General features: G+C 42.6%; 1 protein-coding gene across 1 annotated transcript; it reads right to left on the bottom strand.

Moving 5' to 3' along the window:
• Nucleotides 1-8,097: 8,097 nt before the first annotated feature.
• LOC113097263 (extensin-1) lies at nt 8,098-11,878 on the bottom strand. Its single transcript, XM_026262483.1, has 2 exons — nt 11,862-11,878; nt 8,098-9,421 (listed from the first exon to the last, which is right to left on the bottom strand). The coding sequence occupies exons 1-2, from the start codon at nt 11,876-11,878 to the stop codon at nt 8,098-8,100; spliced, it is 1,341 nt and encodes a 446-aa protein (XP_026118268.1).
• Nucleotides 11,879-12,390: the final 512 nt, after the last annotated feature.

Below are 12,390 nucleotides of genomic sequence, written 5' to 3'. Positions count from 1 at the left end.
GTCACATCCTTTACAGGGATAACTTAATGATAATTGCATTGTTTTAGAATGTTCCACAACAGCTGACTGGCTCCGTGGACTGTGGGATCTTCATGCTGATGGTGAGGGAAAAAAGGGAAAGTAAAAAAAAGTTAGATAAATCATAAGAATGAAACCATTATATGGTTGCCTGAACTTGACTGATTTCCTTTTTGGGGGGAATTTCAGTATACTCTGCACATGGTCTTTGAGGCACCCTTTGATTTTACAGCTGTAAGTCTTTGTTAAAAATATATATTTTAACTAGATGATATAATCCATTAAATTGACCTATTAACACTTTCTCCCCTTATGCAAGTCGGATTTTCCTCTTATTCGAAAATGGTGGTGCCTTATTCTCATGGAGAATTTTGCCATTGAAAGGTAACTCTCCTGCTTTCTCAAGTTTTTCTCTGTCTATAAATTTACTTAAAAATGTATTTGTCACAGGAAACATGTTGCCGTTGATGTGCAGGAGCCACCTAAAGCACAAGAAGACACCGAAACCGGCGACATGGTATGTTTTTATTGTCTCAAACGGGCACACGAAAGAGCATAATTTAAAAACATTACTTTACATGCATCCTGATTAAACTACAATGTATTGTTGAGGACACTTCCAATCTCCCCAGGGACAACAGATGGAAATGAGCTAGCAGCCAAATGTGGTGCATCTCTTCTCTTGTGAGAATAATTCTTTTAAATGAATTATTTCATTCCTTTTTTGTACTCTTCTCTCATGAAGGAACCACAGATGGTCAAAGACCTCAGGACCGCAGTTGGATGGCTGCGGGACAACTGCCACACCTTCAGAGGTTCTGTGCAAGAGCCGTCATATCTGGACCTAGAGAAGGAAGACCAGGAAGAGGCCCTTCTTAAACTTTGATTCTTAAACCTTTGATTTTGTTTTATATAATTTATTTATCTAGTTTATGTAATTTTATTTAATTAGAAAACAGCTAGTGTGTGATTTTATTTAAAACTCATTTTATTTAAATTAATATATTTTTTTGTTTTCAGTCCATCATATTATTGTGTATGGTGGTCTATGTTGTTTGAGTATTTAAAGTTATTTTCAACTGAATAAAATGTTCAAACTCTCAAGCTCTGTTTTCATTGGATTATTTATTTTTAATTTTATGATTTCTCTAATGTATAATATTGTTAATCAGTCTTAAATATACATTTTCAAATAAATCGTTTAAAACAAAGTCTTAATAAAAACGTTGTTTTAAACTTAAAAAGTTCCAAAACACGGAAGGAGCGTAATTCCTTGCCCCGCCCACTTCCGCCCTCAGACAGTCGTGCTGGCGCTGTCGTCCTCAGACTGTTGTGACGTAATGGTTCTGCAGCTCTGCAGTCAGACCTATCTCCTCGATCATGTCTTCTAGACGGAAGAAGGTCAACATCATGGCTGTACCTGTGCTTTCTTACTCAGGCATTCCATATGCTGATCTGCAGTGAGAGTCGAAATAACCAAACCTCCCTGAGCGATCTCTGAATACGGCGATACACGTGGTTCCAATCAGCAGCAACGCGTCACTCACTTCAGCTCTGAGGCACTGCAGAGTATTCTCAAGGTTTTCATACTCGCCTAGGACAGGTGAATCTTTCAGAAATCCAACTCTCGATGTTTCAGGATGTTGTAACAGGCCGAGCTGGTCTTAACTGTGCTTGGCAGCTCATCAAAGTTTAAAAAAATTAGCCACAAATTGTCTTTTGCTCTGCAGTGTTTGTTTGACACTAGTGTAAACTGCATAACCTCTCTGTAAAATGCGGTCTAAATCACAACTTTGCAACTCATTGCGTTCATTATGGACAGCTAGGAACATTAAAGCATTGCACGTACACTGATAGCCTCTGGAGTAAATCTTATACCTAGTATCACCTTGAAAGTGCGATGCTGTAACAGACAGAACATACGGGTTTGCATCGACGCTGTGTGACACGGAGTTACCGCTACTGGAGCCACCTGAAGCTTCTTGCATTCTGTGCTGTTTCTGAGATGCACTCCTCTTACCTTTTCTCGGCATGGTGATGTTTTAATGCTGACAAATAAATGCAGTAAATATAAGAAAATGTATTGAACTACTGATTATTGAATACTTACAAATTAACCGGAGCTCCTTTGAGAATATGAAAACCATGTATAAGTAAATTTATATCTCTCTCACTGTTTCTGAAGATTCAGCCAGTAAAAGTAAAAACGCAAATGGTAGCAGTTTGCAAAAACACCTAATAAAAACACTCACTAAACAAATAAATTCTTATTCTTAATATTTGTATTATAATGTATCAGTTGGACTCCAACTAAGTCAAATAAAAAACGATTATATAAAATACACAATATTTAATTGATCTATGAAAAGGAACCTACTATACCTAACAATGAATATACTTTACAGTAAATATAATAAAACAGAAACTAATATTAGTTTAGACAATGTATATCAAAGTATTTGACCAATATAGGAAATTTGACAAAAAAAAAATCTGTCTGTAATCGATAGTTAAATGTGATATAAATAATACAGGAACTTAACACAATACTAAACCAGATCTTGAGAAAGTTGTAAAATGCTAACCACTGATATCACCAAACAATATTAAACTGTTTTATAAAATTACACCCAAAGATTGTGAAATCAACTATACAATATAGATGTTACAGGACTGAACTTACTAAACAGAAACTGGACTTAATTAATAAGAGCCGAATAAAAGCAATCACAAAAATTAAACAACAGCTAAATAAAGTAACTGTGTGTGTGTGCTTGGAGGATGATCTTCCAACACAGTCCTCAGATCAGCAGGGCAGACTGGGCAGACTAGAGATCAGGAAGAGCAGCTGGGCAGACTGGAGATCAGGAAGGGCAGCTGGGCAGACTGGAGATCAGGAAGGGCAGCTGGGCAGACTGGAGATCAGGGAGGGCAGCTGGGCAGACTGGAGATCAGGGAGGGCAGCTGGGCAGACTGGAGATCAGCAGGGCAGACTGGGAATACTGGAGATCAGGAAGGGCAGCTGGGCAGACTGGAGATCAGGAAGGGCAGCTGGGAAGACTGGAGATCAGGAAGGGCAGCTGGGAAGACTGGAGATCAGGAAGGGCAGCTGGGCAGACTGGAGATCAAGGAGGGCAGTTGGGCAGACTGGAGATCAGCAGGGCAGACTGGGAAGACTGGAGATCAGGAAGGGCAGCTGGGAAGACTGCAGATCAGGAAGGGCAGCTGGGCAGACTGGAGATCAGGAAGAGCAGCTGGGAAGACTGGAGATCAGGAAGGGCAGCTGGGCAGACTGGAGATCAGCAGGGCAGACTGGGAAGACTGCAGATCAGGAAGGGCAGCTGGGAAGACTGGAGATCAGGAAGGGCAGCTGGGCAGACTGGAGATCAGGGAGGGCAGCTGGGCAGACTGGAGATCAGCAGGGCAGACTGGGAAGACTGGAGATCAGGGAGGGCAGCTGGGAGGACTGGAGATCAGGAAGGGCAGCTGGGCGGACTGGAGATAAGGGAGGGCAGCTGGGCGGACTGGAGATCAGGGAGGGCAGCTGGGAAGACTGGAGATCAGCAGGGCAGACTGGGAAGACTGGAGATCAGGAAGGGCAGCTGGGAAGACTGGAGATCAGGGAGGGCAGCTGGGAAGACTGGAGATCAGGAAGGGCAGCTGGGAAGACTGGAGATCAGGAAGGGCAGCTGGGCAGACTGGAGATCAGGAAGGGCAGCTGGGCGGACTGGAGATCAGCAGGGCAGACTGGGAAGACTGGAGATCAGGGAGGGCAGCTGGGAAGACTGGAGATCAGGAAGGGCAGCTGGGCAGACTGGAGATCAGGGAGGGCAGCTGGGAAGACTGGAGATCAGGAAGGGCAGCTGGGCGGACTGGCGATCAGGGAGGGCAGCTGGGAAGACTGGAGATCAGGAAGGGCAGCTGGGAAGACTGGAGATCAGCAGGGCAGACTAGGAAAACTGGAGATCATGAAGGGCAGCTGGGCAGACTGGAGATCAGCAGGGCAGACTGGGAAGACTGGAGATCAGGAAAGGGCAGCTGGGCAGACTGGAGATCAGCAGGGCAGACTGGGAAGACTGGAGATCAGGAAAGGGCAGCTGGGCAGACTGGAGATCAGCAGGGCAGACTGGGAAGACTGGAGATCAGGGAGGGCAGCTGGGAAGACTGGAGATCAGGAAGGGCAGCTGGGCAGACTGGAGATCAGGGAGGGCAGCTGGGAAGACTGGAGATCAGGAAGGGCAGCTGGGAAGACTGGAGATCAGGAAGGGCAGCTGGGAAGACTGGAGATCAGGAAGGGCAGCTGGGCGGACTGGAGATCAGGGAGGGCAGCTGGGAAGACTGGAGATCAGGAAGGGCAGCTGGGAAGACTGGAGATCAGCAGGGCAGACTGGGAAGACTGGAGATCAGGAAGGGCAGCTGGGCAGACTGGAGATCAGGGAGGGCAGCTGGGAAGACTGGAGATCAGCAGGGCAGACTGGGAAGACTGGAGATCAGGAAGGGCAGCTGGGCAGACTGGAGATCAGCAGGGCAGACTGGGAAGACTGGAGATCAGGGAGGGCAGCTGGGCAGACTGGAGATCAGCAGGGCAGACTGGGAAGACTGGAGATCAGGGAGGGCAGCTGGGCAGACTGGAGATCAGGGAGGGCAGCTGGGCAGACTGGAGATCAGGGAGGGCAGCTGGGCGGACTGGAGATCAGGGAGGGCAGCTGGGAAGACTGGAGATCAGCAGGGCAGACTGGGAAGACTGGAGATCAGGAAGGGCAGCTGGGCAGACTGGAGATCAGGAAGGGCAGCTGGGCGGACTGGAGATCAGGAAGGGCAGCTGGGCGGACTGGAGATCAGGAAGGGCAGCTGGGCAGACTGGAGATCAGCAGGGCAGACTGGGAAGACTGGAGATCAGGGAGGGCAGCTGGGAAGACTGGAGATCAGGAAGGGCAGCTGGGCAGACTGGAGATCAGCAGGGCAGACTGGGAAGACTGGAGATCAGGAGAGCAGACTGGAGATGGAGCTGGTCCCTCTTTCAGGCTGTCCGGCACTGTAAATCAAATGGTTATTGGGTTCAAAGTTTGGGTTTGTTATATTGGTTCAAGATTTGGGTTTGTTATACGGTTCAAGAACTAGGTTTACTGGCTCTAATTTGAAGATGCGTTAGCAAGCTGCTTCAGTGCGTTTGGGTTAGTTTTGCATAGTAGAAGAGATTGCACTGCGTTTTGGTTTGCGCGTTTGGTTTGATTTGTTCACAAAGGTCAAGTAAGTCCTCATGTTCACATTTATCAAACGTTTGTATTGTAAAACACTCTTCTTCAGGATATATTATGTTGTCCCATAATAACTCATTAACATGCTGCAGTGATTGTAAAACTTTCTACCAATCAAAATTAAGTGAACATACAGTGCAAATGGCATTACAAATTAGCATTACAGTAGTACTTACATATGGTGAGCTTCTCCAGAGATGAGCAACACTGCGAACAAGAAAACAATCTTAAGTTTTAACAGCAAAACAAAACTGCCAACATGTTTCATTCACTATGATGATAAAGCTAACAATCTGTGTAATTGTACATGTTTAATAATGGTACTTTACTCACCTAGATGGACAGAATATGTCCAATGTACTGTAGACGATACAAAAAAACAAAACAAAAAAAGAGACAAATCATCTAAAAGTTGTTATACAATGTCCTTCAAGATATATTGTTTATGAAGTCCAATATTGCATTAACATTTAGCAGTAAGTGTATGCAGTGCAAATGGCATTACTAATTAGCATTACAGTCATACTTACATGGTGAGCGTCACCAGATATGACCAATGCTGAAAACAGATGTAAAGAATTCCATTCCGTTAAAAGATAATCATAACAATGTTAAAAAGTACTACACAAAACATTACTCATTAAATAAACAGACTTTAGAAAAGTCTGTTAGAAGATATTCAAAACAAATTCATGATGATACTCAACCAATAATTTTAAGTAATTTAGTTATAGCTTTCATTTTTTCCCACAGATTATAAATCAATTTGTGGCGGGCGGGGGTTAATAATCTCCGTTAATAATCTGTTACACAGAACTTTATTATATGAATTATTTTTTTTTTTTTTATTCACACCTTCACAATATCCAAAAATTCAGTGTAAGAGTAAAAAAAATCACAACCTTATTTTAGGGCTGTGCAAAAAATCGAATGCGATTTTCATGCACATCTCATCAGTAAAAACGCTCCTTTAATTAGAAGTATTATCTCCAGCACGTGTGTTCAGATCAGGGTTGCCAGTTTTTAACAACAAATCCTGCCCTGTTGCTTCTCAAAACTAGTCCAAAACTAATCGCGATTCCAGGAGGTTCCCAAATAAAAAAAATTGCTTCCTGGGGTTAAAATATACGTCTTGGTAAAATTCGCATTTTAGGGGCTAAAATATCACGTTATTGTTATTGGGATTGCTTCAAACCGCGGACATGAAAAACAACCGCAGACTTGGCAACACTGGTTCAGGTGGAGCTGCAGTTACTACACAGAGCCGTAGTCTACCGACAACTAACACAAAATCGCTTTCAAAATCGACAAAGAATCGCCACCGATTTTAAAATCGATTTTGTGTAGATTGTCAGTGAACTACGGCTCTGTGTAGTAAATGCCAACCAGTGTTGCCAAGTCTGTGGTTGTTTTTCATGTTCGCAGGTCGAAGCGACCCCAATACAAATAACATGATATTTAGCCCCTAAAATGCGAACTTTACCAAGGTAACCCTGCCATAGAACTTAAATTTAATCCCGGAAAGCAATTTTTTATCGGGGAACCTCCTGCAAGCGCGACTGGACTAGTTTTGAGACGCAACTGGGCAGGATTTGTTGTAAAAACCTGGCAACCCTGATCTGAACACACGTGCTGGAGATATATTTCTAATTACAGGAGCGTCTTTACTGATGAGATGTGCATGAAAATCGCATTATATTTTTTGCACAGCCCTACCTTATTTATAGTAAGTTTATTTGATTCACAGCTTATTTAGAGTTTTGACCTCGAGAACCCAACTGCATTTACCGCAAGCAGTCTAAACTAAAAGATTGTTTTGGTTGAATCGGTTCAAAGGAGTCATTAGTTCACGAATCGGACACGTCATTAGCGGACTTGTACGCATTGTGCGATTATCCCGGCAGTTAGGACATCACACAAGATTTGTCAACACAGAAAACATTTCATCATTAGATAAGTTTTGTTTTGTTTATAGAAAGTGTTTTTCATGTCAGCTGAACGGACTGAACTCTTTTCAGAGAAGATAAGGCAATGTCAATTTTTTTTTTTTAGCACAACACACAGCAGTAATTCAGGAAAAAAATACCCGAATGCTTCATGTGAAACTTCGGTCTTCCCATCTTTTACCATCGTGTCAATTCTCAATTGATGTGTATTAATATGCGCAAGGGAGCGAGAGAGAGCAAGACAGTTTGAAGACGGTGAGGGAGCGCTCGAACGACCTCTGCTCTCTATCTCTGCTCATTCTTTCAGTAATATGTGCCCTACATCACTCACCGATCAAATAAGGTCTTAAGGTCTTGGCGAGACAAAAAAAAAAAAAAAATTGCTTGTGTTGTGAGAGAGACGCGTGAGTGACAGAGTGACGGAGGGAGAGCAGGGAAAGGAAATGTAGCTGAATGAATACGCTTGCGTGTTTTAAATAGCATATTTTTTGTAGTTCTTTTTATAATGAAATGCAATATGTGGCGACCGGTGTTGATTCTGTGGCACATCGCCACAAATAAGTCTATGTGTGAGAGACACTGGCTCTGGAGTTTGGCAAAAAATTTATTAAATTCAATAATAAAAATAAACTGCATGAAACCAGCAGAATGTGATGCATTCATCTGAATGGATGAGCAGGGCATGTGGATCTGAAGTAACTTAAATGACACCAACAAATTTATTCGCACCTGTGGTAGATGGCAGATGATGGGAGATGGCGAGAGATGGCAGATGATGGAAGATGATGAGAGATGGCAGACGGGAGATGGCAGATGATGGGAGATGATGAGAGATGGCAGATGATGAGAGATTGCAGATGATGGGAGATGGCAGATCATGGGAGATGATGAGAGATGGCAGATGATGGGAGATGATGGGAGATGACAGATGAGAGATGGCAGATGATGGGAGATGGCAGATGATGGGAGATGATGGGAGATGGCAGATGAGAGATGGCAGATGATGGGAGATGGCAGATGATGGGAGATGGCAGGTGATGAGAGATGGCAGATGATGGGAGATGATGAGAGATGGCAGATGATGGGAGATGGCAGATGATGGGAGATGGCAGATGATGGGAGATGGCAGATGATGAGAGATGGCAGATGATGGCAGATGATGAGAGATGGCAGATGATGGGAGATGGCAGATGATGGGAGATGATGAGAGATGGCAGATGATGGGAGATGATGAGAGATGGCAGATGATGGGAGATGATGGGAGATGGCAGATGAGAGATGGCAGATGATGGGAGATGATGAGAGATGGCAGACGGGAGATGGCAGATGATGGGAGATGATGAGAGATGGCAGATGATGAGAGATGGCAGATGATGGGAGATGATGGGAGATGGCAGACGGGAGATGATGAGAGATGGCAGATGATGGGAGATGATGGGAGATGGCAGATGATGGGAGATGGCAGATGATGAGAGATGGCAGACGGGAGATGGCAGATGATGGGAGATGATGAGAGATGGCAGATGATGAGAGATGGCAGACGGGAGATAGCAGATGATGGGAGATGATGAGAGATGGCAGATGATGGGAGATGATGAGAGATGGCAGAGGGGAGATGGCAGATGATGAGAGATGGCAGATGATGAGAGATGGCAGATGATGGGAGATGATGAGAGATGGCAGAGGGGAGATGGCAGATGATGAGAGATGGCAGATGATGAGAGATGGCAGATGATGGGAGATGGCAGATGATGGGAGATGATGGGAGATGGCAGATGATGAGAGATGGCAGACGGGAGATGGGAGATGATGGGAGATGGCAGATGATGGGAGATGGCAGATGATGGGAGATGATGAGAGATGGCAGATGATGGGAGATGATGAGAGATGGCAGATGATGAGAGATGGCAGACGGGAGATGGCAGATGATGAGAGATGGCAGATGATGAGAGATGGCAGACGGGAGATGGCAGATGATGAGAGATGGCAGACGGGAGATGGCAGATGATGAGAGATGGCAGACAGGAGATGGCAGATGATGGGAGATGATGAGAGATGGCAGATGATGAGAGATGATGAGAGATGGCAGATGATGGGAGATGGCAGACGGGAGATGGCAGATGATGAGAGATGGCAGACAGGAGATGGCAGACGGGAGATGGCAGATGGCTCTTAAAAGAGCCTTTGGGTTCGCTTATGCTGTGAGAAATACAAAAAAGAAGAAAAATAAATCATCAAAAACTATCTTATATATTATATAGGTGTGTGAGAATTTGGAAAACATGGTTATAAAAGAATACTTACATAGCAGAGGCAATGACCGTTATCTGTAGTGTAAAAGGTAGAAGAAAAACATCACTGAATATCTATAGTCAATGTGCAGATTAATTATATACAATCTAAAGAGATACATCACTAACCAATCAATTTGCTATGCCTATGACCATATAATGTCTACAATACTATATACAGTAAGTCTGAATAGAATAGTGAGAAATAGAATGTACTGATGAACTTTATACAGTCAATAGAAATTAATACACCAATATGTTATGAATATGAACATCATAAGTAGATTATACTACAACAAATTATGGAAAGAAAAAGAATTAGGTGGACAATATGTGCTAGAATATGTGTATGTTCCATATCAGTACAGGCTACAGTATCTACAGACATTATATCAAAATGCTATACTATTATAATGTAATACACAAGTGTGATCATTGGCACTGTAACTGTACAAAATCACCACGTGGCACAGAAAATAGTTACAAACTTTTCCTGATGTAAACATGGCCTAAATGTTTTACTTTGATTACATAGGCCTATTTATTACTTATAATGCAAATCTTCTCTCTCTCCGGCGTGCCCTCACAGCAAATGAAAGTAACGTTAACACTAACTTTTGTAATCATGTAAAGCAAAAACATAGCTTACATTTACACATCGTAAATAAAATATATATTTAAAAAAAAGTGTGTGAAGCTGAATCTGCCCGTTATCAATGATGAAAGACCGGAAAATGAATCATACGTATTTGACCCCCTCGAAGGGAGTTTGATTGACCTGATTTGATTGATTGATCTGACCAATCATAATCCACCATTTTCTCCGACAAAGCAGTTAACGTTGGAGGGTTTTAACTTAAGAAACGGTGTGTACAGACTTCTTTCCACGGTTAAAAGAACATTCCTCCTGCTGTTCATTTATGTTTACTTGATGCTATAAATGAACTAGAAGGAAGAGATTATGGTTCACGAGCAGCTGCCTTTAACTGAGGCTTTACAGCGATCTGTCAGACACACTAAAGAGCCACAAAACCATATTTATTGCTTACATTTCTTTAAAAAATGACCAAATTTGAAAGGTGAGACTTAGTGTCATCAAAAGTACCCTGGTGTGTCCCGTCTGTCAGCGCGTTGTCAGTCTCCCTCAGCCCGCGATGTTTTGTTTATGAAGTGTGGATTCTGACAAATCTAAGGCTTAGCAGGAGAAGGAGAAGGAGTAGTCGACCCTTCCGTCGCCGTCAGTCCGTGTCCATTTTTGAATGGGATTGAATGGGAGGGCAGACGACAGACCCTCGGCGACGTCACGGTAACGTCACTGTTGGAACCAATCATAGGCGGCGACGTGACGAAGACGTACGTAAGAAATTTATCAAAATAGTATGTGTACTAAGTACGTCTGAACTAGCTACGTCGCCTGATATATACGCCGTCTCAATATACGTCGCCTCACAAGACGCCTGATGTATACATCGTCTCAATATACGTCGCTTTACACAAAATGTAAAGTTTGCATTACAGTAGATGCATTTGTAACAGGTTGTTATTTAGATATTTCCCAAAACGAGGTAATAGTGCATAATAATTACTGCATGAAGTTATGTTAAGTTTAAGTTTATGTTTGATAAGTTCTGTTTATCTGTTAAGTTGGTGTTGAAGTACAGCACATTAATGTTCAGTTTGCTTGGATGCTACAAAAAGTAGGGAAAAACTGAGATGAAATGCATGATTTCTGCTTGAATTACATTTCTTTCTTGTTTCTTTGTGATCTTGACATAGAAGAGGCTAATTTTAACAGAAATAAACATCACTGCATAGAATTGATGTCTGATGAGTCAAACCTGATACCCTGACCTATTACCAATTTACTCTGATTATAGACAGTTTGAACCCTTTAAGCCCTGAGGCTTCACCTCAGTGAAGGTATTGTTTTTGCTTTGACATACACAAAAATAATGACTCATAACTCAAAAACTGTAGCAAGGAGAGTCAAAAGGATGGTGTCATTTGATAGAAATCTTTCTATATTTTTAGAGGGAAAATTTTTTTACCCTCTGAATATTCTCATGTGGATAAATCGAGCGCAGCGTTAGTTCAGTCAGGACACGGAGGCAAGGCTGTGAACAGCTGATGTGGTCATCTGTCAAATCACTCCAATCACCACCTCTCTCCTATTAGAGACGGGACATATATATATACGTGCCACCACTGCTCAGTAAGTATACTCAACGGCTTGCAACCCTCCCTCCCTCCCCATTATGAGCATGAGCACATTACTGCGCACCTTCTGGCTGTCGTCTTCTTTGTTTCAGATCACTAAGGCTTCCCAAATCTTAGCTGGTGGACCTCACTGCTGAGAGACGCTCATCTTCACAACCAGGCATCAGGATAGACATCCCTCTGTCACATCTACATGATTATCACCGTTTGCTTTAAAGACTTTATTAAAAGTCTTAATTGTTATGTATTTCTAAACTCATGGTTCCGGGGGGTTAATGTTAAAGCTCTTGTATGTTCAATTATTCTGGGAGCAAGAACCCCCATGAGGGACCATACCGCCAAAGATTAATTGTGTTCAATATACTCAAGTAAACTTGCCAAAGTGGTTCCTGTCTGAAATAAGGTAGGAGAAAATTTAATTTTTGGTGATGTTCTACATGATTCATTCATGTATGTGAATGACATTTTATGGTGATATCATGAAGTAATCAGCATTTGGAATCAAGGTAGCCTTTCTCTTAGTCCTTGACAGTTTAGAAATTGTTGTTACACTTGTTTTATTTTACTATGAGACCTTTCAAATTACATATGACAACAACTAACTGAGCTGTATGATGTTTCTGACATATTAGGGTACAAGGCACAAACAAAATATTTAAT

This window comes from Carassius auratus, unplaced genomic scaffold (genome assembly GCF_003368295.1).
Source record: "Carassius auratus strain Wakin unplaced genomic scaffold, ASM336829v1 scaf_tig00216164, whole genome shotgun sequence".
NCBI classification, from domain to species: domain Eukaryota; kingdom Metazoa; phylum Chordata; class Actinopteri; order Cypriniformes; family Cyprinidae; genus Carassius; species Carassius auratus.
This window is presented reverse-complemented; position numbering and strand designations above follow the sequence as displayed.